Source organism: Glycine max, chromosome 19 (genome assembly GCF_000004515.6).
Source record: "Glycine max cultivar Williams 82 chromosome 19, Glycine_max_v4.0, whole genome shotgun sequence".
NCBI classification, from domain to species: domain Eukaryota; kingdom Viridiplantae; phylum Streptophyta; class Magnoliopsida; order Fabales; family Fabaceae; genus Glycine; species Glycine max.
In genome coordinates this window covers 35513756-35541106 of record NC_038255.2, presented here as the reverse complement: position 1 = coordinate 35541106, position 27351 = coordinate 35513756, and the positions used below count along the sequence as shown (strand labels likewise).

The window sequence follows — 27351 nt, the reverse complement described above, 5'->3', positions numbered from 1 at the left end:
AACATAGGTGAAAGATAAGACAGAGGTTTGGGTGGGTGTCTTTTGAAAAAAGTTGTCTCAGTTTTATAAGTAACAAAAGGTGAAGTTTGTTTCCAGTCAATACATGATTAATTTGTGTTTTCCAATAACTCTTTTTTTTAATCTAAAGTGAAACATACGTTATTTTAGAGAAAAATTATTCCATCTAATTGTTTTTTGACTTTTTTAATTTATTATTCAATCGATTTAATTTAAATTTTTAATTTGATATAATCCAATCCAATTTAAAATATTTGAATTGAATTGGTTTTATAAAATAAATATAATAAAAATAATTTAAAATAAAAAATATTTTATTTATATGTTATTATATAACTAATAATAGAATATTTATTTATTTTAACTCAAATAATTTATAAAAAAATATTTTTAATTAAATATATTTCTCATAAATAAATATAAATTATATGATAATTTTATAAATATATAAGAAATAAAAATGAAAATGAGTGATGTTATAAATTTATGAATAAAAATATAAATACATATGTATATGTTTAGTTTGTAAAATCAAATGTGAAATTTGATATGATGCAATAGAAAATTTTGATTTTCCAATGTTTTTATCCTTCAGTTGATTTGATTTTCAATTGTTGGATATTAGTACGAGAAGTTTTAATCAATCAAAAGGACCATAAGAAAATTCTCATCCTTTATCATTTTGTTTACCTAGAAAAAGATGGGGATAATACTCTCTCATCTTGTTTTTTAGCTCCTAAGTGGTGTTTCTTGTCATATTGATCCATATCATATTGATTTCATGTGTGGGATCATGAGTGTAATTTCACAACTTAGACATGAAAAACATTTAAGCCATTCAATCAAATTTTTACTGTACCAGTTTCTTTAATTTGTTCAAGTTCATGAAACATCCAAATTGCTAGTTTTATTATTATTATTATTATTATTATTATTATTATTATTAAATTGACTCTCAAATGATCCAATTTTTCATCTTTGTCATCGAATTGATGCACTCATTTCCATTTTAGCCAATGGTCGTATCCCCCCAATCACACCCTTCATGTAGGGGTGAACAATGGACGAGTCTGGACAAGAAACTCCGATCCGATGTAAATTGAACATGAAAAAATCAGGCCCACCACCAACGCTTCATGAAAAACTCCATAAGCATGCACCTTATACATCAATGGAGTTAGAGATGAAGTGTCGAGGTGCGACGGCAAAGGGAAGGTGAAAATGTGGTGCTTAGATGAATGAGAGATTGAGAGATAATGGAGCTTTAAGAATGTTCGCAGAAAAGAAAATGATGGGCACCACCAATGCTTAAGATAGAGTTGGAGAAGCTAAAAAACCATGGTAAAATTTTAAAGGGAAGAAAAACTACATCGACCTGGTTTCTTTACCGTCCTTTTTTATGTTGTCTCTCTGTTGTCCCATTAAAATAACAATGCATAACAGTTGTGTTAATAATATTTAATAGTGATATTTAATTTTAAAAATCACAAAAATTGTATAATTTTAAAGGACAACACAGAAAATGACAGTAGAGAAAACAAATTCATTAATATGGGAGGTGTCACAGTCATCTGTTACTTAGTAGTGACTAATTGTGATTAGTTGTTTTATTAAATCAATACTTATTTAATTTTAAAACAAATTACATTAACATTAGCATTCACTAAGGTAGCAACAGAAATTTCCAGCAACAAATTAACATAATTAAAAGATTGAAGGTACCAACAGTACTAAGGTTACAAAGCAGCAGATAACAAGCGTATCTCCAAGTTACAGAAAGAGAAACAAAAATGAATCTGTAAATACAACCTCAGTTTTTATCTAAGATCCCCTCCTCAGGACAACCCAACAAAAGAGTAATTTGTTTGAAAATAAACCCTTCCCGTATCCATTGATACAAAAATCAAATCAGATTTCGCTTTAACCATATGTTATGTTAATGTGTGAAATGTAAAATTTACATATACTGATCTAAACATGCAAATCAATTTAAATGGCATATTCAGATCAAACAACGAAAATTAAAATATTACGAGCGTACCTCCAGCCATTGCAAATTGAACGCGAAGCGGCGCACACACGAACCTGAAAGATAGTTTTGTTCTTTCAGACCCTTACTCACTCTGAATATATGGTGTATTTTTTTTCTGAATAGAGAAGTGGGTTTGGTGATACAAAACTGAGAGCATCCCATCCTATGTATAGAGTCTGTCCATTACAGAGCTCAACTTGTTATCAGAACGTGAGATAGGAAGTTATCAGTACGTGAGATAAAGGATGGGTACGTGATTTGTTATTGAAGGTGGTTGCAAATATATTTGCAAAGATTTGGGTTGAATGTGGATGGAAAATGGACCAGATTTAGAAATAACTAAATTTTCCAAAATAATAAAATATAAAAAGAACGTGCAACGTGAACGTAACGTGCGTTTCCAACATTCTCCCACTTGGTCCATTTAACCCAACATCAACCATAACAAGAAACATAATATATGAGTCATGGCGATAAGTCCTCTGATGATGAGTAGTATCTTTCATGTACCACAATATATAAAGTCTCTCAACACTAGCTCTCAACTTAATGAATAAACCATATGTTTATTCTATATCTAAACCGAATGATTTTTCTCAAAATAAATAAATATGTGCACAAAACCATATGAGAAAATATCTAACTGAATAAGAGTTTCATTGAAAATAATAAATGTACGTACAATGAAATCACATCATGGAACCAAGTCCCATTCGTACTACATGATCCTTAAAATTCTTTGGTGGCATGCCTTTAGTTAAAGGATCAGCAATCATCAACTCAGTGTTGACATGTTCAATGACCACTTTCTTTTCTTTAACACGTTCTCTTATGGTTAAGTATTTGATGTCGATGTGCTTACTTCGACTTCCACTTTTGTTGTTTTTAGCCATAAATACCGCAGCAAAGTTGTCACAATACAACTTTAATGGCCTAGAAATAGAGTCCACAACTCTAAGGCCAGATATGAAACTCTTCAACCATACACCATGAGAGGTAGCCTCAAAACAAGAAACGAACTCAGCCTCCATAGTGGAAGTAGCAGTTAAGGTTTGCTTGGCACTTCTCCAAGATACAGCTCCACCGGCTAACATAAAAATATAACCAGATGTTGATCTTCGTGAATCAACGCAACCAGCAAAGTCTGAGTCAGAGTAGCCAATCACTTCCAGACAATCAGTTTGTCTGTACGTGAGCATGTAATCCCTTGTTCCTTGAAGATATCTCATCATTTTTTTGCAGCTTTCCAGTAGTCAATACCTGGATTACTTTGATATCTTCCCAAGACTCCAACAGCGAATGCAATATCAGGTCTAGTGCAAACCTAAGCATACATAAGGCTTCCAACTGCTGACGCATATAGAATATTTTTCATGTGTTCTCGCTCAAAATCATTTTTGGGGCATTCTCAAAGCAAGTTTGTCACCATTCACAATGGGAGCTACACTTGGTGAACAATCTTTCATATTAAATCTCTCTAAAACTTTGTTGATATAGGTTTCTTGAGACAAGCCTAAAATGCCTCGAGATCTTTCTCTATAGATCTTTATGCCTATGACATAAGATGTCTCTCCCATATCCTTCATATCAAAGTTCTTTGAGAGAAATTGTTTCACCTCATATAGCATACCCTTATCATTAGTCGCAAGCAGAATATCATCTACATATAATACAACGAAACAAATCTTACTCTCACTGACCTTCTGGTATATACAGTGATCCATGACATTCTCTTCAAAGCTAAATGAAGAAATGACCTCATGAAACTTTAAATACCATTGGCGGGAGGCTTGTTTCAATCCATAGATGGACTTATTAAGCTTGCAGACTAAGTGCTCACCAACACTAGATAAGAATCCCTCAGGTTGTTTCATGTAAACCTCTTCTTCTAGATCACCATTCAGGAACGCCGTTTTCACATCCATTTGATGCAGCTCAAGATCAAAATGAGCTACTAATGCCAAAATTACTCGAAGAGAGTCTTTCTTAGATATAGGGGAAAAGGTCTCTCTGTAATTGATTCCTTCTCTTTGAGTGAATCCTTTAGCAACAAGTCTTGTCTTATGTCTCTCAATGTTGCCTTCTGAGTCTTTCTTTGTTTTGAAGACACATCTACATCCGATGGCTTTTACACCAACAGGCAACTCAATAAGATCCCAAACTTGGTTAGATGTCATAGAATCCATCTCATCCCTCATAGCATTATACCACAAATTTGATTCCTTAGAACTCATGGCTTGTGAAAACGTCTCAGGATCATTTTCGGCTCCAATGTTGTAGTTTGATTCTTGTAGGTACACTATATAATCACTAGGAATTGCTGTCTTTTTTACTCTAGTAGATTTTCTTATTGTTGTTTGGTCATCTTGCTGAGGAACTTGTTCAACTGGTTCTTCACCAGTTTGTTCAATATCATCATGTTGTTCCTCACAAACAACTTGATCTACATGATCACTTTCAACAGCTTGTGGAACTTCAATCACTGGTTGTCTAACACCCATTTTAACTTGAGGGGTGGGAATGACTACCAACCTATTACTTGTCCCAGAAGGTTCAGCTTCATAGTGATCCCTTTCAGAAGAAATGTTCTGAAATTGATCACTCCCACTGATCAAGTCATTTTCAAGAAACTTTGCATTCCTTGATTCCACAATCCTAGTGTTGTGGGATGGACAATAGAACCTATACCCTTTAGACCTTTTAGCATATCCAATGAAATACCCAGTAATAGTCTTAGGGTCTAGTTTCTTCTCTTGTGGATTATAAATTCTTACTTCAGACGGGCATCCCCAAACGCGTATATGTTGCAAACTTGGTTTCCAACCCTTGAATAACTCAAAAGGTGTCTTTGAGACAGTCTTGGTTGGAACTTGATTTAATATATACGCAGCCGTCTTAAGAGCATCAATCCATAAAAATTGAGGAAGCTTTACATTACTCCTCATGCTTCTCACCATGTCTAATAAGGTTCGATTTCTTCGTTTTACCACACCATTCTGATCCGGAGAACCAGACATAGTGTATTGGGCAACAATCCCATGTTCTTGAAGAAATTTTGCAAAGGAACCTGGTGCTTGTCCATCCTCTGTGTATCTACCATAGTACTCTCCACCTCTATCTGATCTCACGATCTTAATTTGTTTTCCACATTGTTTCTCAACTTCAGCCTTAAAAACTTTAAAGGCATCTAAAGCTTCATTCTTAGAATGAAGTAAGTAGAGATACATATATCGTGAATAATCATCTATAAAGGTTATGAAGTATTTCAGACTATTTGCATCCATGTCTGGACAACATATGTCTGTATGTATGATTTCTAATAAATTAGAACTCCTCTTTGCACCCTTTTTAGACTTGTTAGTTTGCTTACCCTTAATGCAATCTACACAAGTCTCAAAATCAGCGAAATCCAAAGTACTAAGTACTCCTTCATTTACTAATCGCTTGATTCTCTCAATAGAAATATGTCCTAATCTCCGGTGCCACAACATAGAGGATTCTTCATTCACAATACATCGTTTTAACCCAACAGAAACGTGCATAGAAGTAGCGTCGTTTTTCAATTCAATCGAATAAAGACCATCAACCAATTGACCACAACCAATAATTTTAGATTTATTTAGTAAATTAAAACCAAAGTTTGTAAAATTAAAATAAAATTCCAAAGGTGCAAGTTTAGAAACAAAAATTAAGTTTTTACAGAAACTAGGAACATAAAAAACTTTCTCCAAATGTAATTTAAAGCCACTACTTAAAACTAAGACGCACGTTCCAATGGCCTCTACATGTGAGCTCATCCTACTCCCTGAGTAGATGCACTGCTCACTTCCCACTGACTTCCTTAGGCTTTCCATACCCTGCAAGGTATTAGAAACATGGATTGTAGAACCAGAGTCAATCCACCATGTATTATGATTCACATTAATCATATTAGATTCATAACAAACGAAAGTAAATGGTGTACCTTTCTTCTCAAACCAACTTTTAAATTTGGGGCAGTCCTTCTTCATGTGTCCTTTCTTTTTACAGAAGAAACACTTTGACTCCTTTTTAATTATTGGTTGAGTCGGAATCCTTCCTTTATTGGTGCCTACAAGCTTCTTCCTATCCTTTCCAGAAGTAGAAGTAGTCAAATTTACCTTCTCACCCTCTTCCATTATCAATCTCTCCTCTTCTTGAACACACATGGTCATCAATTCATTAATAGACCATTTATCCTTATGTGTGTTGTAGGAGATTTTGAAGGGTGTATACTGTTAAGGTAGGGTGCACAAAATGAAATGTACTAGGAAGGATTCAGACATGGTAACTTCCAGGGTTTTCAACTGAGCCACTATGTCCCTTAAGCGCATGATATGTTCACGCACACCCCTCGTTCCAGTAAGCTTAATGGAAGAGAAATGCATAATGAGTGTGCTAGCAAGCGACTTCTCAGAGGTCGTAAACTGTTCATCAATGGCTTTCAACAGATCTCTGACCTTATCATGCTGGTCAACTGAACCCCGGATACTAGCGGATATGTTGGTTTTTATGAACATAACGGAGAGATGATTAGATCTCTCCCACTTTTCATAAAGATCAACAACATCAGGTTCGCTAGTTTCAGTAATAGACGGTGGCTCATCCTTCCTTATAGCATAGTCAATATCCATCCAGCCCAAATGAAGGAGAACTTTTTCCTTCCAAACCTTATAATTATCACCTTTCAAAATGGGAAGGTCACAAGAAATATTCATAGATTGTGAAACTGCAAACAAACACACATGCTCATTAAGAAAATTTGAGACTAAGCAAATGTCATGTTTTGCCAATGCAAATCATGTCTCAATATATGAATCTAGTGACACAAAACTTGCCTGTGGGCTAAAGTCCTACTCAATTAGATTCATCATGCAACTTTATGATAAAACTATTAAATCATGTTCTTTTCCTTAATTCCTGTGGGTAAATTAAGAAATATAATTCAATATTTTATCCTAATTAATCATACAAATATAACAAAATTCCTGTGGGTAGATTTCATCACATTACATATGATTAATCACAATTAATATTTCTAATGTGATTATAAATTTAGCATATAATTTTACTCAATTAAAGATGTTGTGGCTATTCTCTAATTTAATAAAATTATATTAATCACTTAACATTAAAAAATAATCCTTGCATAAACATACTAAATAATGCAAATGTGCTCAATATTACATGTATACCAATTCAAAATAACATTGCACGTATATTCATTCAACATGTAATAAACTTTAAAGGATCAAATCCAATGCATACCAGTATTTAACATAATATTGCATGTTCAGCATAACTTAGAGACACACAATTTAAAACAGTTTGTGCATAAATGATTTATCCTTCAGAAGTTAAAAATATATGTGAACTGCACCTAATAAACAATTAAATTGCAATAGCTTAGTGGCAAAGGGAGTCCTTTCATGCTGCAGGGTAATATAAACCACATCTACCACTGGATCAAGTCATGCTTTGTTTAATATTATTAGTTTAAAATATACATTAACAATTCCAAGACAGTAAACAAAACACACACATCTTTGTCTTCAACCTCCGGCGGTGGGTCATAAAAAAAATGATTATTACCTCGATTTCGAAAAACCCACACCATTATATACATTTTAGACACCCAAAAAATACGTTTTAAATCATAGAAAAAACGTGAGAGAGGAAGTTATCAGTACGTGAGATAAAGGATGGATATGTGATTTGTTACGGAATGTTGTTGCAAAGATATGAGTTGAATGTGGATGAAAAATAGACCAGATTCAGAAATAACTAAATTTTCCAAAATAATAAAATATAAAAAGAACGTGCAACGTGAACGTAACGTGGGCTTCCAACATGAAAGATTCAAACAAACCAACACTTTCCTGTGTATCTTGAACCACCATTGATGGCGACCCACTGAAAATCGAAAAATCAAACACCCGAAAATTAAGTCTTCAGATCCAATCACTTCAGATCCAAACTCAACCTCTGTCAAGCTTGAAGGAAGATTAAAGCTTGAGGACGATGGAGATGGGTTTTACCAATGGCGACGGTGACAAAAAGAGGTCACTGGGAGTGATGGAATGAGTATTTGGGTTTTTTCTTTAATAATTTTTTGTTTTTAGTTGACTTAATAAACCTTTGAAATAATTAATAAATCTATTAATTACAATTATTCATTAATAACTAGAAGATAAATGTGTCCCGTCACAAATTATTTGATCAATTAAAATTAATTGATGAATAAATTAAAAGAATTAAAATCATCAATTTAAAATTAGGAAATGAAAATTGTAATTTTACAAAATTAAGAGGACTAATATTATAATTTGAATTATATATAAAAATTCATATGTAAAGTGATATGTTTAATAAATATATAGTATAATATTTAATAATAATGTTAAAGTTAATTATATATTATATTTAATTTAATAAATACAATAAGTAATACTGTAGAAGGAATACATCTATTTGTTTGGGTAAGATGACTCTCACAAAACATATTTATTTATTTACTTAAAAAAAATCTCATCTAGTTTGTTTTTTTCTTAACAGAAAAAATCTCTTGTAGTTAAAAATTGTTGAACTCTACTGCATTTCACGACTAATCGTGCTCTGATTTTAATAAATGAGTTTATTTAAATTAAAAAATAATTTTAAAATAAGCATTTTTATATTAGTATTTTTTTTTAAAATGGATAATATTTGTTTTTTAAGCTAAATAGAAAATTATTTTTTAAAACTGAAATATTTTAGATTAAAAAAAACTGTCATTTTAACAAATAATAAGTTTAAACATATGAAAACGCGATTCTCCCAGTGCAGTGCGCGCATTTCCAATTCCATTCATTCCATATCTCAATTCTCAAGCAAACAAAGTCGGTGATGTTCCTCAGAGCGGAAAATGTTGTCGTTTACTCCGAAGGTGTCTCCTGCCACATTCTTCGATCAGTCCTAGATTAAAAATTCTGTCTTTCTTCTTCTGTGACCGAAACAGCAATGAGGCAGCACAAGCAGGTTTCCTCGCTTAACCGGCGACCCACCGTTCTTTATCTGCTGTGCGCCGCTGCATTCTTCTCCCTCCTCCTCTTCTACATCCAATCCTCTTTCTTCTCAGGTATTTTTATTCTCAATTAACAATAATATTCATTCAAATTCCGATCCGTGTTTCCTTAATTTACATGTTAATTCGCATTTTCAGGCACCGTCTCTTCGGATTCGCCAACAAAAGATACCGTCTCTTCAGACCGCGACTCCGAGACAATCCGCGTTTTGTCTAACGTTCAGTCCAGTGTGAAGCAATGTGTGGTAACTCTTCGATCTGGAACTTTTTTTGCGTAATAAAGGTTTGCATTAAATGTCAACATAGATTATTGATGTCTAACTTCAATTCTGAATTTCTTATTGGAGAACAACACCGAAAATATCTAATGAATTGTATCCAAGTTTTGTCCTTTTTAACTTTTAAAAAAAAATAAAAAATAGAATCTGAGGTTGGGAATGAAAACAGGATAACAGGGGGCTTGGACTCACTGCACATATTATTGATCATTGCAAGTTAATTCTTAAATACCCTGAAGGTACCAACAGCACTTGGGTATGTCTCTTTCTGCCTTCTGAATCCTGAGTAGTCTTGAATTTGATTCAATTTCCATTAATAACCAATTGCTGATTTTTTGTTTACTTTTCAATGTTTGGATAATTGCAGTACAATGCACAGTTTAAGAAATTTGAGCCTTTGGAGTACAATTATGATTTGTGTGAGACAATCCTATTGTGGGAACAGGTGCATTGTCTTGTCATCCCTTTTGCCCCTGCTTAAGTAGTAATTTCAAGATTAGTATTTACAAGTGTTGATATGTTGAGAGGTTGCAGTATCGGAACATGACTACGGTGTTGACCAGAGAGTATCTTGATGCTCGCCCTGGTGGTTGGATGGATTATGCTCCACAAAGGATAGCGCAACTGTATGGATCTTGAAACCTTGTTTAATGTTTGGTTGTGTCAATGCTGATTTAGTTGCACTGCATGTTTTATTTTTCTTCTTGTAGGGGGGCAAAGAAGTGCACTAACAAGACTCTTTGTGAAGAGAACCTCAATGTGTTATTACCTGCAAAGCCCCCGTTTCATCCACGGCAGTTTCGAACTTGTGCTGTTGTTGGGAATTCTGGGGACCTTCTGAAGACTAGATTCGGGAAAGAAATTGATAGTCATGATGCTGTTTTTCGAGACAATGAGGCCCCTGTTAATGAGGTAAATTTTCTCAGTCATCAACTTTTTAATAAATTTTTCTTCCCATTTCTGTCATCTTGATATCCTGTCTGTTTATCCAAGCATAGATGAAACTGACCACCTGCTACTGCAAGATCCAACCATTATTTTCTTCTGATTTCTGAACAACATGTTGTAAAGTGATATAGAGTATTAGAGCATATAGTGCATTTATCTGTGATATGATATCAAAAGAAAATTTGCATATACTTATTTTGTCTCTTTATGGATTGTGTAGAAATATGCCAAATATGTTGGTCTTAAGAGGGATTTCCGTCTTGTTGTAAGAGGTGCTGCTCGTAACATGGTCCCTATTCTAAACGGGTCTGGTAAGTAATTATATATGAAAGTATTTAAACAAAAATATCAAACTTTTATTGAAGTTTTTTGCCATCCTAGATACCTAGTTGTATTGAGAATCTATTTGCAATCTCTATCATTCACAAGTGGATACACTATGAAATATAACTTTAATTTATACCCATCTTTCGTTATCTGTGATTTATTGATAACCCTAATTTCTGTAATTTTCTTGCAGTATCCTTGATTTGTTTTTGGTTCTTGTTAACCTTTCTAATTCTTGTTCTATGTGAATTGTACTTTTGGATTTCCTGGTTTTCATGTCCTACATCAGTGTTGTAAAATATTGTTCTTTTGTTTAAATTCTGCATCATCATACAATTTACATATATTATAAACTGTATGCAACCTTGATGTTGTTGTATGTCCTACTATTTTTTTTTTTGTGAACGCATTTATTATCGAATGTTGTAAAATCACTATTATTAAGTGATTCATTCTAGCATTTAGTTTGTAGATCAAAGGTAATATTATAGCACTAGGGTTGTTTTCATCACATTATACAAGTTTAACAGTATCCATCTAGGATTGATTGGTTGAATGTCAGGTACTAGGCCTCATTGTGCTTTCCTAACAATACTATTTAAATATCCTTTCATAGATGTATCCTAACATGATTTAATATCACATCTGTAATAACTATGAAATAATTAACGAGTCAAATTACAAACAGAGCATAACAGATAATGGGTTCAAACTTCAAAATTGTGAAAACAGATCACAATAGGTTGCTAGTTCTAAGAAGCTGGGTTTGAAATTTAAAATTTTGAAACAGAACATAAACAGTAATCTGGTTTGAAATCTGGACCTGAGGTCACACTGGGTTCAAAACGGCTTTGATTGATTTGCAGAAGCTGCAGTTCATGGTAGTTGCGCACTGGGTTGGAGCTGGATTCTTGACAGCTGGATCTTGGGTTGTAATGGGGTTCATGATGGGATTTGTGTTGTCTCCAGACTGCATTTTTGTTCTGTTTCTCAACTTAGGAATGGATCCTCTCATGCTGAATTTTCAAAATAACCTTGTCATGCAAAAATCGTGTCTATTTCTCTCCTCATAAATATTAAATAGGTGAGACCTTATTAAAATTCATAAACTTTATAAAAAGAGAGATAGATAAAAAAAAATTACATAACTAGTTCATAAAGATGATTTCTGTTAGAATCTGTTTTATTAGCTGTATTATTTCTGTCAGAACCTGTGTTTTATTAGTTGTATTGTTTCCTTATTTAACAGATTACAATTATAGTATATGATGGGAATATCCCTGAATCATAGGGATCTGGTTGTCTAGGTGCTATTATTATACTTCCTAAAATAGCTATTTAGCCTTGTATACATGACTTGTATTCTCAACATAATTTAATATATTTCAATTATTCTATCCTAAATTGTGAGATGGTACCAGAGCTCTCAAATTCTGGGAGCCGCCTCTGACTTTGCAAACCAAAACCCTAGACGGCAGCCTTCATTGCTGTCAACCATCGCTTTCAGGACAGCCTTCATTGCTGTCAATCGTTTATTTTTAGAACAGCCAGCCTTCATTGCTGCTGTGATTTGCAGTGTTGTTTCTTAGTTGCCGTCGCAACAATCAAATACATACTCACTGCATTACGGTCGTTGTACTGCGGTGGACACGGCAAACCCAATTGCTGAAGTGGTGAATACTGAGTCACAGAACACTCAGGAACAGCTGCAGAACCTCAACACTGCCTGCCAATTGAATGGGAAGAATTACTTGAAATGGTCCCAGCTTGTTCGCAGAACTTTGAAAGGTAAAGGGAAAGCTAACCACTTGACTGAATATGCTCCTAAAGAAGAAGATCCCAAATTTACAAAATGGGATGAAGAGGACTCTATGATCATGGCATGGCTGTGGAACACAATGATCCCAGAAATCACTGATACTTGCATGTTTCTTAATTCTGCAAAGGAGATTTGGAATGCCATGGATCAGACATACTCCAAAGCTAAAGATGCTGCTCAAATATATGATGTGAAGGTGAAGACTGTGGCTGCAAAACAGGGAAACCAGACCATTACAGAGTACGCCAATCAACTCAAATCACTGTGGATGGAGTTAGACCATTACAGGGTCATAAAAGCCAAGTGCTTAGATGATTCCGCAATACTCAAAGACTATATTGAGCAAGATAGAGTCTATGATTTCTTGGTGGGACTTAACTCTGATTTTGATCAAGTGAGAGTCCAGATCCTTGGAAAAGAAAAAATTCCAGGAATTAATGAAGTAGTAGCTATGGTCAGAAGTGAAGAAAGCAGAAGGGGAGTAATGCTAGAAACCCCAACCATGGAAAATTCAGCCATGGTAGCGTCCGGATCAGCCATGATGGTAGACCAGAAAAAGGGGGGAATAGCCAATATGGAGAAGAAAGGTGACGGAGTGAGGTGTACCTTCTGTAACAGGCCTCGCCACACTCGTGATAAATGTTGGAAGTTGCATGGAAAGCCACCTAGTAGAGATTGGGGAAAAAAAGGAGACAACACCAGAAAGGGAGGACAAGCACACATAGGTGCTGCAACCAATGAAGAAAATAGAGGAGGCGTGATTCAACTTAACCAGGATGAAGTAGAAAAGATGAGATCATTTCTCAACAAGTTGGATAAGTCAACAAGTAGTTGTTCTCTGGCACATTCAGGTACGTTTGGTGAGTTTCTTTTTTCTTTCGGACTTAATGCCTCAGATAAAAACTATAACCCATATTGGATACTGGATTCTGGGGCTACCGACCACATGATACCCCTACCTAAACATTTCTCTTCTTACACCCCTTGCCCTAGCAACAAGAAAATATCCACAGCAGATGGCTCTCTGATGACTGCAGCAGGTCAAGGAGAAGTTCAAATAAGCCCATCCATAACCCTTAAAAATGTCCTTCATATTCCTAAACTGTCTGTCAGTTTGATTTCCATAAAAAAACTCATAAAAGACCTATCATGTAACGCTGTTTTTTATGACAATGTTTGTATACTACAGAACAAGTACTCGGGGAGGACGATTGGACATGCTAGAGAATGGAATGGCTTGTATTATTTGGACAATCCGAATCTGCCACCAGACCTGGAAAATAGCAACTCTTTTTTCTCTAATTCAATAAAGACCAACAGGGAGAAGGTCTTCCTACATCACTGTCGTCTTGGACATCCTTCCTTTAGAGTCATCAAATCGTTATTCCCTTCCCTTTTTAGCAAATTAGATGTGGAAAGTCTCCATTGTGAAGTGTGTGTTGCTAAGCCCAAGCGTGTACCTTTTCCAGTTAGTAATAATATGAGCACATTTCCCTTCTATTTAATTCATACTGATGTGTGGGGTCCCTCAACTGTCCAAAATGTTTCTGGTGCCCGTTGGTTGCTTATCTTTTATAGATGATTGTACTCGTGACACATGGGTTTTCTTACTAAAACAAAAATTCGAAGTCCGCTCTGTGGTTCAGCGTTTTTTTTCTCCATGGTAAAAAATAAGTTTGGTGTTAGCATTAAGAGGATTTGATCCAATAATGCCAAAGATTACTTTAATCATGGCCTTATTTCCTTTTGTCAAAAGGAAGGTATCATTCATGAGTCATCCTGTGTCAAAACACCTCAGCAAAATGGGATTGCTGAGAGGAAAAATGGACACTTACTAGACCAAACTCGGGCTCTTCTTTTTCAACATGAGGTTCCTAAAAGGTTTTGGGGGGAGGCTGTTCTCACTGCATGTTATCTAATTAATAGACTACCTTCTAGTATTCTGGCCTCAAAAAGTCCTATGGAGGTTCTGTCCTCCTTTTATCCTAATGTGTCCACATCCAATCAACTTGTTCCAAGAATATTTGGGTGTGTATCTTTTCTCCATGTCCACAGTGGTAATAGAGGTAATGGAGGCCGGGGTGTAAACCAAATAACCGGGTTATTTGGATACAACTTTGGGGGTTCCCGGTTGAAGCGTGGGACGTCGACCACATAAAGGTTATTTCTGTCATCGGTGATGTTATCGAACCCGATGAAGACACAGACGATCGCCGTCGTTTAGATCGTGCCCGACTGCTCGTTCGGACACCCCTTCCGCCGGTGATCACGAAGGAGATCACTGTGCGTACTGGGGATGTTGATCATAAGGTGTGGATGGTGGAGGAGATTGGAGAAGACGCGGGTGTGAGGAGCAAGAGAACCCATTCGTCGGTAGGGTGATCAGAAGAAATCACATCTGTAGACGACGGCGACGTCGCCGTCCACGACGACGAAGACTCGTCATTCTCATACTCGCCGGTGATTTCGTCGACAAAGCCCAAGTGCCGTTCGAACCAATGGTCTGTCGATAAACCCAGCGGACAACGATTCCACAAACCCACCCTTCATAGTCCGCTGGATATTAACCAATTTGAGGATGCATGCACAGAGAAGTCAGACGACAGAGGGGTGCATACCCAGTGCCCCTTCTCGGCAAAAGTTGACCCTGTGGCTAGCCTTGCAGAGATGGTTCAGAGTAATGTATCACCCGAAGGGGTAACCTCGGCCCCTGTAACTCCTGGGTCTCGACAGCCTTTTAATGACCAACAAGGAAAATTTTTGAATTGTGAAGAAGGAGCTTTGCAGGATGAGAACCTTTACGGGGAAAGTCACGGGCTCATAACAGATTTGAGATCCCAACCTGAGATGTCTCCTCCACAGCCTCAAAAGCTTACTGGGCCAACCTCTAACTCGGGCCCAATAATGAAGACAGAGGGGTGTAAAGAGGAAAATTACCCAAGCCAGGCCCAATCTTCTAAAGGGAGCCCTGCTTTGCCTCCTAAAGTCTACGTTAGGCAAAGATATGGCAAATCTAAAGCTGGCCCTCTTCAGACTGTAATAGAAGAAGATAGCATGTCCATGGAGGATGGTGGCTTGGGTGCTCTAAATAATTCTCCTTGTCAAGGCCCAAACAACCTGATAACAGAAAAAAATGACGGGCTCAGGTATAATTCAGATATCAATTCAGAAGTCATGGAAGAGGCCAAGCAACAATGGCAACTTGCAACAACCATAGGCCTTCAATCTACAGCAGACCAACATGAATGTATCCAGAGCTTTGCAACAATGGAGTCTCGGGACAGGAAAGAAGCAGTCAAGATGGGAAATAAGAATATTCAGAGATGAATATTATGTCCTACAACATAAGAGGGTTGGGTAGAGGCATCAAGTGGGCTTCTATCAGAAAATTGGTGGGGAAATTTCACATTGACTTACTCTGTCTTCAGGAAACTAAAAAGGAAGTCTTGGATAAAGCTGCCTGTCAATTGCTGTGGGGCCAACCTGATGTGGCTTGGGAATGGCAGCCTGCTGTTAATGCAGCTGGGGGCCTGCTTTGTGTTTGGAATAATAGCAATTTTCAGGTTGATTTTCGCTTCTCTGATAAGGATTTCATTATGCTGGGTGGGGTTTGGCTGCCTCAAATGCAGAGGGTGGTTGTGATTAATGTTTATGCCCCCTGTGATTCTGCTGGGAAAAGACAGATGTGGCAAAACCTTATTAACAGAAAGTCTCAGTCTCAAGACTCCTGTTGGTGCCTGGTTGGGGATTTCAATTGTATTAGGAACCCATTAGAAAGAATGGGGAATAACCGCAGTAATTCAGACTCTTCTATCATTGCTGATTTCAATGAATGGCTTGCTGCTATGGAGGTGGATGATATTCCTTGCTTGGGCAAGCCTTATACTTGGGTGAGGCCAAATGGAACCTGCAAAAGCAAGTTAGACAGGGTGCTGGTTTCTGATGGGTGGATAGATAAATGGCCTGATAGCTCTCAACACAATCTGGAGAGGAACTATTCGGATCATTGTCCTATCATCCTTAAATCAAAGAATATCGACTGGGGTCCAAAGCCTTTTAAGGTTTTCGATGGTTGGTTAAATATCAAGGAGTATCAAAGGGTGGTGAAGGATTGCTGGTCTGCCTTTCAGCCCATGGGGTGGGGAGGTTTTGTTCTAAAAACCAAGCTTAAGCTCCTTAAACACAGGCTGAAAGTGTGGAGTAAAGATAACACAGCAGATTTATGTTCTCAAGTAAAGCAATTGCAGCAGAATCTGAATGACTTGGAAGATTCAATGTCATCTCAGCCTTCGGAGCAGCAGATTAATCAGCTGAAGAAAATCCAATCTGAGCTTTGGGAAAAAGCTAATCTTCATGAATCTATCATGAGACAAAAGTCCAGAAGTATATGGATTAAAGAGGGTGATAGAAACAGCTCGTATTTCCATAAGATAATCAATTATAGCAGAAGGAGAAATGCTTTAAGGGGTCTGATGATTGATGGAGCTTGGATTGAAGACCCTCCCTTGGTCAAGGCTGAGGTTTTGCAGCACTTTCAGAACAGATTCCAGGAACCTCTTGCTCATAGACCTAATTTAGATGGGATATCTTTCAGTGCTTTAACTCCTTCTCAGAGAGACATCATGGTTGAACCTTTCAAGGAAGAGGAGGTGACTTGTGCTGTGTGGAGCTGCGGAAATGATAAAAGTCCAGGGCCTGATGGATTTAATTTCAGATTCATTAAGCACTTTTGGAAGGAGCTCAAACCTGATTTCCTTAGATTCATTGCAGAATTCTTTGTTAATGCCTCTTTTCCTAAAGGAAGCAATTCTTCCTTCATTGCTCTCATTCCTAAAGTAAAGGACCCCCAAGCTATTAATGACTTCAGACCAATCTCCCTCATAGGCTGTATCTACAAAATTATTGCCAAGCTGCTGGCTAACAGGTTGTGAAAGGTCTTGCCTTACCTTATTGATGAAAGGCAGACAGCCTTTATAAAAGGCAGACAACTTCTTCATGGAGTTTTAGTGGCTAACGAGGTGATTGAAGAAGCTAGAAGATCAAAGAAGCCGTGCATGGTCTTTAAAGTGGATTTTGAGAAGGCCTACGATTCTGTGTCTTGGGATTTTCTTCTATACATGCTGAGAAGAATGGGGTTTCATGACAGATGGATCGGGTGGATTAGGGCTTGCCTAACCTCAGCTTCCATATCCATTCTTGTTAATGGAAGCCCAACTTCTGAATTCAGGCCTCAAAGAGGGTTGAGACAAGGGGACCCGTTGGCACCCCTTCTTTTTGATTTAGTGGCTGAAGGTTTGACTGGTTTGATGAGGGAAGCAGTTTCAAAAAATTGTTTCAGAAGTGTCTTGGTGGGGAATAACATGGAGCCAGTGAATGTTCTCCAATACACCGATGATACTGTTTTTTTCGGAGAACCTACCATGGATAATGTCAGAGCTGTCAAGGTCATGTTAAGAAGTTTTGAGATGGTCTCTGGCTTGAAGATTAACTTCGCAAAGAGCCAATTTGGAGCCATAGGCAAGTCTGCGGACTGGTGCACCTCTGCTGCTGCATACCTCAATTGTGATCTGCTCCAGCTTCCTTTTTGTTACTTAGGAATTCCTATTGGTATCAACCCGAGGAGAACAACGGTCTGGGATCCGATTATAAGGAAGTTTGAGGCTAAATTAAGCAGATGGAATCAGAAAAATATTTCTATGGCTGGTAGAATCACTCTTATCAATGTTGTCTTAACAGCATTACCTTTGTTTTTCTTGTCCTTTTTCAGGGCCCCCTTAGCTGTGATCAATAGACTCTCTACTATCCAAAGACAATTTCTTTGGGGGGGAAATCGAGAAGGGAAGAAGATTGCTTGGGTATCTTGGACTCGCTGCTGTACTTCTAGAGATACGGGAGGTTTGGGGATTAAAGACATCAATGTCCTCAATAAGGCTCTCTTACTCAAATGGAAATGGATGTTGTTTCACCATCATCATCAGCTTTGGAACAGGATTTTGGTCTCCAAATATAATGGTTGGAGGGGATTAGATCAAGAGCCTAAAAAGCACTATTTTTCTACTTGGTGGGCTGACCTAAGAGCCATCATCCAACACCAGAGTATGAATCTTGTTCTTAACCAAATTTGCTGGAAGGTGGGTAGGGGAGATCAGTTCCTTTTTTGGGAAGATCCTTGGGCTGATGAGGGGCCTCCCTTAAAAGATCAATTCCCTGATCTTTTCAGAATTTCTTCCCAAAGACTTTGTAGGGTGGCAGAAGTGGGGTTTTGCTCTGAAAATGAGTGGGTCTGGAATTTTTCTTGGAGAAGACATCTTTTTGATAATGAAATGGAGACAGCTTCAAAATTTATTGATCAAATATCAGCAATTAAGCTTAACACCAATCTGCAGGACACATGGACATGGAGAGCTGAACCTAATGGGAATTTATCTACTAAAACTGCTTATCAAGTTATCAAATCTGAGCAGTTTTATGAAGGCCAGCACCTGGGTTTTCAGCAACTTTGGGAGATTAAAATTCCCCCTAGAGCCTTAACTTTTGCTTGGAGATTGTTATGGGATAGACTCCCTACTAAGGACAATTTAATTAAGAGACAAATCCTCATTGACAATGACCTTTGTCCCTTCTGTCATAGCCAACCTGAATCCGCTTCTCATTTGTTCTTCTCATGTGCTAAGATTATGCCTCTCTGGTGGGAATTTTTTTCTTGGGTGAAGGAAGATAGGGTCATCCACTATAGGCCCATCGATAACTTCCTCCAGCATCAGCCTTTAGCAGGATCAAAGGGGTCTAATAGAAGATGGAAGATGTGGTGGATAGCAGTTACAAATACAATCTGGAAGTTCGGGAATGAATTGATTTATCATAATCAACCCTTCGATATCTCTAAGCTGGCTGATTCAACTCTTTTTCTCATGTGGACTTGGCTGAGGGGTTGGGAAAGGGACTTCAAGGCCCCTTTCCAGTGGTGGTCTTCAGCAATGCCTCTAGTTTTTAATTAATGTTTTCATTGTAGGGCAGGGTGGGGGCTTGTTTTTTGTTTGCTTCTGTTCCTGCTTGTACAGGATCCCTTCATTTGTACATTGTAGTACCTCTGGTACTTTTTTAGTAATATAAATTATCTTTGCATTTAAAAAAAAAAGAGGTAAACTTGATCCTAGAGCCTTAAAATGTGTTTTCATAGGATACTCATCCACACAAAAGGGATATAAATGCTATCATCCACCATCCCAAAAATTCTTCGTGTCCAGAGATGTCACGTTTTTTAGTACAAAAGTTACTTCCACCAAGATCATCTTCAAGGGGAGACTGCAAGAAAGGAAGATGATCTCCTTATGCTCCCTGACTTAAGTTTAGGACCAGAAGTAGGGACTGAAAGTGTAACAACCGAGAAGGAACCCACTAAATCCACTCAAGATGAAGCTGATGTAAGATTTGGGAAAAAGCTGGTTTATACAAGGAAGACAAAGGCCATTCCAGAATCTGTCCATGTCCAACAATCCAACCCAACATTACATGAGGTAACTACCCCTGATCCTTTAATCTCCACTGAATCAACCTCTGATTTCCCAACTGTACAGGAACTCGAATCCAGTTCAGCACCACTTTATGAGGACCTAGATATTCCAATTGCCCTTAGGAAAGAGACTAGGAAATGTACCACCAAGCCACTGTACCCTCTAGCCAATTACCTATCCTTTAAAAACTTCTCACCTACCCATAAAGCCTTCCTCACAAGCCTAAACAGTACAACCACACCTACCTGTTTATCTGAGGCATTGAGTGATAAAAAATGAAAACAAGCCATGGACATGAAAATGGAAGCATTAGAATAGTACCTGGGATTTGGTTGCTCTCCCAAATGGAAAAAAACCAGTATGGTGCAAGTGGGTATATACTATAAAATACAAGGCTGATGGATCCATTGAGAGGTACAAAGCAAGGTTAGTAGCTAAGGGATTCACTCAAACCTATGGAGTGTATTACATGGAAACATTTGCTCCAGTTGCAAAAATGAATACAGTTAGGGTGATATTATCCCTAGCTGCTAATTATGGTTGGAACTTGCAACAATTTGATGTTAAAAATGCCTTCCTCCATGGAGAAATTGAAGAGGAGATTTACATGGAATTGCCCCCTGGATACAATGTTGTTAATGGCGGTTCATGGAGGAAAGTCAAAAATTCGCCATAAAAATATGGCGGATGGCGTAGCGGAAAATGACGGATGTCATGGCAGACAAAAAAAAAAAAACATATATATAAACTCATTGAAATTGAAAAAAACAAAGGATTGCATTCAAATAAACTAAAAAAGTTTCATGAGTTCATACAATAATCAAGTACCAACACCAAATAAACTCATTAAAGAGTTCAAATTTCAAAATAAGAAAATGATAAAAACATAATGCAAAGTGCAAAGTGAAGGTTGAGGCTCTAATCATCTTCTCCAATCCCAACATAATCATCTTCGTTGTTATCATATGGTAATGGAGCATCTCCCTCTCCCTCTTCCCCATCAGACGCCTCAAAATTGACCATGATTTCTTCTTCTTCAGATTCAACATCAATATTCTCCTCAACATCTAGATCCTCATCATTTTCTTGGACTGCTTTTTGCTTCCTTGATGAAGATCCAACAACCATTGCCTGTTTTTTAGAAGTTTGGGCAGCAGCAACACTTGTTTTTTGCTTTTTCCGCCTAGTATACATCCTACACTCTCCAACCCCCGAAGCCTGATACACAGTTGCCCAATTTAGAGCATCATCATCTTCAAATACCAAATCATTTCGAGCATCATTATCATCATCTTGATCCATCTCTCCCACGAGCCATTCATTGCATACATCAATATCATTAACAGAAATTGGATCAATTTCATCTCTTGCATTATATCTTTGCTTCAATTGTTGGTTGTATTTGACAAACACCAAATCATGCAACCTCTTGTGCTCAAGCCTATTTCTTTTTTTTGGAATGAATCTACAATATAACAAATAAATGTTGATTTCAATCTCAAATATACTCCAAATAAAATTTGATCATCAAAATTAAATAAAATTCAAAAGTATAGTTAGAGTTTTGTCACAATTACTTGCTCAAACACACTCCAATTTCTTTCACATCCTGAAGCACTGCAAGTCAAACTCAAAATTTTAATAGCTAGCTTCTGCAAATTTGGAGTTTGTGACCCAAACATTCGCCACCAATATGCTGCAATACCAATTACCAACCAAGAGCATAACTTAGAATTTTGAATTATAACACTAATACATAAAAAAAATAGTATGATAAAAGTTTCTTACTAGGAGAATGGGTTTTCCTTTGAGCCATTGCAAAGTCGGAACCAAAGTGGTCAGCACCAATCTTGTAAAGATGCAACTCGGTTAGAATTTTCTGTTGCACATCAAATTGTGGAATCAACTTCTTAATGCACTCAAACAAACCATTGGTGACCTCAAAATCAAACTCCTAGTCAGTGTTGTCATAAAAGAACTCTGGATTTAAGAAGTGGGCAGCTGCATGCAATGGCCTATGAAGCTGACAATTCCATCTTTTATCAATGATTGCAAACACATCTTTGTACTTGCTTTCATTGTTGTTGAAAGACTTGATAATTGTTTCTTTTGCCTTGTCCATTGCTTCATAAATATAGCCCATGGCTGGTTTCCTTTCACCATCCACAAGACGAAGCACTTTCACAAGTGGAGCCATGACTTTAAGAGTGTAAACCACACTATTCCAAAAAGAAGGCATGAGCACTACCTTTGCAGCTTCTTTTCCCTTAGGCTCCTTAGATAGCTTGTTCAAGGTCCATTCATCAGAAGTAAACATCTTTCTAATATTGGCTTTCTCTTTGTGAAGCCTTTCCAAGGTTAGATAAGAAGTAGCAAATCTAGTAATAGCATGTCTCACCAATTCCCTCTTGTTTGTAAAATTTCTCAACAAACTTAAGGTACTAGAATGGGCATAGATAAACCCAACTAGATTAATTGCCCTTCTAATTGTCTTCCTTATCAAGGGAAGCTTCCCAATATCTTCAAGCATCAAATCAATACAATGAGCTACACAAGGAGTCCAATAAATATGTTTCCTTTTCTCCTCCAACAACTTACCCGCTAAAACATAGTTGCTCCCATTATCGGTTACAACTTGAACAACATTCTCTTCTCCAACTTCCTCCACAATGGCATCAAGCAACTCAAAAAGCTTTTCACCTGTCTTTACAAAATCAGAGCCATCAACAAACTTCAAAAACATGATACCAGCTTGAGAGTTAATAAAAAAATTAATGATGCATCTTTGTTTCCGATCAGTCCATGCATCAGACATAATAGTACAACCATACTTGACTCATTGCTCCCTATGGCCTTTCATCAAATTTTCAGTATATTCAACTTCCTTCTTCAAGAGTGGAACTCTGATGTCATGATAGCTAGGAATGGGCAAATGTGGCCCATATTGACCAATGGCTGCAACCATGTTCTCAAAGCTTTTCAATTTAATGAGGTTGAACGACAAACCTGCTTGGTACCAAAAGCGAGCAATATGTTGATGCACCTTCAATACTTCATTCTTATCCATTGACTCTCTTATGTTCATTTGCCTCAGCATCTCCATTTTTCTCCGATTGATTACATTTTCTGGATTCTTACAAAATTTGTCCATTGGTCCTTTTTTAGTCCCACACTTTGTCTTTGCACTTGCAGCAGCATTACAAGAGTCCGCAAACTCATCTTCACTTCCATCACATCCAATTGGTTCACCAAATTCAAAATCTCTTATATTTGCCATATTACCACTGCCAGAAGTACTGTAAGTGGTCCCACTTTTTTTGGTAGCCATATATTCCTTCAACTCTTCTTCGACTACATTTGGGGGAGTTTTCTTGCAAGCTGCAACGTTGTCCGACTTTCCAATCAGGTGTTGTTTGGCTCGGGTTATTCCTCCCTTTGTGATTTTTCCACAGAAATTACAAACAATGGTGTTTGTATCTCCTTCCACTAGTGAATGGCAATATTTCCAGCCTGGGTCTGCCTTATTTTTCCTCGTTGCACTTGCAGTAGCAGCATCGGATGATGGTTCAGCCATTTAAAAGAGGACTGAACAGAAAAAAAAATTGTGGTGTCAAATACGAAAAAGAAAATGGGACTGTTAAAAGTAAAAAGGGGTGTCAAATAGCAAAAGGAAAAAAAAGCTGCAGACAGAAAAAAGGGGTGTCAAACAGCAAAAATAAAATTAAAAAAACCTACGTCTTCTTCTTCGCGACAAAGCTTCGTCTTCTTTGCGAGAACTTCTCAAAGCTGCAGGCCGCCGTTCATGACAGGTGCGTCGCTGCCGGAGCTCGTCACCGCCATTCGTGCCGGTGCGTCGCTGCCGGAGGTCGTCGCGGCTACGTGCGCGTGCGGACTGCGGGTGTCGCGGCTGCATGCGCGTGCGGGGTGCGGGAGGGACGCGGCTGGGTGCGGCGGGGTACGGGAGGGACGCGGCTGGGTGCAGGGGAGGCTCGCGGTTGGGTTCTCTCTTAGATGGAAGGCTGTTCTGAATCATAGAGCTGCGTGGGAGGGTCTTTTAGTTGAATGAATAACCGGGTAGGGTTGGGTCAGGTCAGCCCAACTCCTACCGCGGACAAAAAGCAAAAAAAAAAACCGCCATTTAGCTCAGTGGAATTCAAATTCAGATCTAAACTAATCAGCTGTTTGTCTTGCCTAAGCTTGAACAACCCACGTGATTCAGGTCTTGGTCCATTTAGCTCACATTATTTGCAAAATACTGGAGATAAAAAGTAGTGTCTCAGGCCTACAACTCAGTATTTTTTGTCTCTCTTGCTACCCAAAAAAAAAACATATTATCATTCTAGACATAGTTATTGAAGTCAAAGAAGTTGATGCTAACCCTTGATTAGGATGACAGGTGGCACGTTACAAATGATCCTGTTATATCAATTGCAAAAAAAAAAAAAGTGGCCTGTCGCAAGGTGCTCCCACCTAATGGTGTCTAGAAGAGTTAGATGTACACAGCCTTATCCCTGCAAACAGAGGCTTTTTCCTAGATTTGAACCTGTGACCTTCAAGTCACAAGGCAGCAACCTTAGTGCAGTGCCAAAACTTGCTCTCATTTGCAAAAGAATAAAATAAAAAAAATTGAATGGTGTTGATGCTATTTAATTTAACCAATAATTCAGTGTAGCTGAACACAATTAACCCTATCTACTTAAATTCATATTTCAGAATTTAGATTTTTCAGACATATATATTATTTCTTGCTCTCCTAGATTGACCAAATTGGTTTCGGAAGACTGGCCTATAAACCCTAAAAGATATAAAATTTTAAAATGATATATTAAGTTATTAACAAGTAAAAAGTAATTAGCAATATGTTAGCAAATAGAATAAAATAATTACAGAAATTGCTATTGTGATGAACTTGCTATATTTTAGATTCCAGTAACTGTTGACAAATATATTAGTATATTATCTGGGCATCTGGCATCTAAGCGTAGATTTGTGGGGATCAACTAGTTGGTAGTTGCTCAAAACCTGGGAAGTAGAAATCTAGAAGTTCACTAGATATTATGAGATTTTAATCCTATTTTTTTACCTTTATCCTACTTCATGATATGAATAGAATGAGAGGATAAAATTTTGTTCTTTTGCAGACAATGAGGTACTCATAATCAAAAGTGTGACTCATAGAGAGATCAATGCAGTTATAAAGGTAAGAATCTGTTCTTTGATAACTATTTTATTGAATGTTTTTCGGTATATGAGCTCAATACAGATGGGAGCAACTGGATACATAGTTACTTTTGAACTACCTTTTATGACAGACTATACCCAATCCAGTATATCTCTTCCAAGGAATTGTACTACGCCGTGGTGCCAAAGGAACAGGAATGAAATCTATTGAGTTAGCACTCTCCATGTGTGATATTATTGATATATATGGCTTCACTGTTGATCCAGGATACACTGAATGGTGGGTTTCTCTGTTTTGATATTGATTATTTATTATATTCTTGGTTCTTCCTTCATTATACTCCAAATCTTCATTTTTAAATTATCTGTTTATTTATTTTGTACATGGGAGGTTGTGATACTACCGCCTTCAAACATTTTATCTTCCTTTTTATCATTTTTTTCTTACAGGACAAGATACTTCTCTCAGCCTAGGAAGGGACACAATCCACTTCAAGGAAGAGCATACTACCAACTCCTAGAATGCCTTGGGGTATTTTTATTAATTATTATAAATTTCCACATAAAATGTATTTAGTGTGTATTTAATAATGTTTATGGCTTTGGGTTTTATTGTCAGGTAATTAGGATTCACTCTCCCATGAGGTCTAAGAGGATGAAAGACTGGTCAGATATACCTAGTCGAGAAATGATAAGTGAAGCACATGCAGCAGCATTGCGCTTGAAAAGGAGTCAAGCTGGTCAGGGTGGTGATTTAGGTCAGTTTGGCAATTGTAAGGTGTGGGGGAATGTTGATCCTGACAAAAGTGGACCTGTCTCGGGATCACCAGACATGAGTGATGTCAGGAGATATTCAAGTTATAGTAAATGGGAAGTCATGCCTTTTGAGAGTTTGAGGAAAGAAGCACAGGATCATTATAACCAGATGCAAGGGGTCTCTGTATATAAAATGGATGGCAATAAGTTGGATGATCTAGTCTGTGTGAGACATTCCTTAAAATCCGAGGTGTAAATGGTGTCTTTGCTTTCTATTGTTATTCTCTTATCACACCCTACAGTCTTCTAAATGGAATCTGGGATGAAGTTACTTTTCGAGGTTTTCATGGCTCCTCATCTGTCATTCTGTCTCATCACTTATTGCAGCTACAGAGCACAACACGAATCTCAACTCCAAGGAAACTGAGGAAGTCAATATGCATAATTTCATCAATCCAGATGATTCATATTTTAAGGCGATTCATGGTAAGGGGTCTAGAAATCTTAATACAGGAATTCTGACCAGAGATTTGCTGTACCATTTTTTTCAGGTTTGTTATGGACAGTGCTTAGTCCATAGTTCGATATATATCTGTCTTTTATATTGTGTATTAATTAGCCGAAGAAGTATCTGCAGAATGTGATAGCTGTTTTGTGAAGTATTTTCACATGATTTTCAATGGTATTTATTTAGTCACTAAGCTTTTTCTCCTTTATTCATGTTTTTTCTATTTTGTTCCTCTTGCTATTGCCTCCTCCTATCTGGGTTTCTTCAACTTGTTGCTTGACTTATTTTGCCGAATTTATCATTTCACTTGTTTACTCTAATGTTACTTATTGTTCTTGTTCTAAACATGTTAAAGTGGAACTTACATAATTTTTAAAAGGTATTTTTAGTGTATTTTTGTAGATAACTTGAATCAAAGTAATTTGGAAGGACTTGGTTTTGGGGAAGAATAATGTCACTATGTAACCGTGTTTACTTACAATTGTTTCTATGAGTTTAAGTAGTTCTATTAAAAGGTTTCTATTTATCTGACTACACTGTCAAATGTAAAGTTTTGTAGATAAATAGTACAGTAGAGGCTCTAGATGCATTTCTTTCTTAGTACATTAACAACCTAGATAGCGGTTCGAAAACATGAATACACGAAACCAAAGTGTTCCACAACTGTCAACCTGTTTATCAATTAATTGTTTCACTACCATATGAACAATGTGGTTGCCATAGTCAATTTCCATTTTTTTGTAAAACAAAAAACAATCGTAGGAAAATGATTGCCTCATTTAAGTTATCCATCAACAAACTCAATTATGATATTCTATTTCGTTTTCTCCACCCTTGGAAAAATGATCCTACACATTAGCTTATCAATTTTACTGCTTGCAATCGAAAT

General features: G+C 37.1%; 1 protein-coding gene across 2 annotated transcripts; it reads left to right on the top strand.

Annotated features, from left to right (window-relative positions):
- Window positions 1-8875: 8875 nt before the first annotated feature.
- On the top strand, window positions 8876-26976 carry LOC100527382 (sialyltransferase-like protein 1). 2 transcript variants are annotated; one of them, XM_041012474.1, is made up of 12 exons: window positions 8876-9185; window positions 9270-9376; window positions 9579-9665; window positions 9777-9854; window positions 9944-10035; window positions 10120-10321; window positions 10578-10668; window positions 25159-25217; window positions 25330-25478; window positions 25649-25730; window positions 25818-26204; window positions 26342-26976. In XM_041012474.1, exons 1-12 carry the CDS (start codon window positions 9068-9070, stop codon window positions 26474-26476), a joined length of 1587 nt encoding a protein of 528 aa, XP_040868408.1. In that variant the 5' UTR covers window positions 8876-9067; the 3' UTR covers window positions 26477-26976. The 2 variants fall into 2 exon arrangements, with proteins under 2 accessions (XP_040868408.1, XP_040868409.1); XM_041012475.1 differs by lacking the exon at window positions 8876-9185 and having other exon boundaries at window positions 9286-9414.
- Window positions 26977-27351: the final 375 nt, after the last annotated feature.

What these genes read in the sequence shown, in the direction of transcription:
- LOC100527382 (XM_041012474.1), top strand. Translation starts at nt 9,068, where the DNA reads ATGAGGCAGCACAAGCAGGTTTCCTCGCTTAACCGGCGACCCACCGTT. An exon ending in CCAATCCTCTTTCTTCTCAG is followed by an intron (nt 9,186 to 9,269) that starts GTATTTTTATTC and finishes TCGCATTTTCAG; the next exon opens with GCACCGTCTCTTCGGATTCG. An exon ending in CCACAAAGGATAGCGCAACT is followed by an intron (nt 10,036 to 10,119) that starts GTATGGATCTTG and finishes TTCTTCTTGTAG; the next exon opens with GGGGGCAAAGAAGTGCACTA.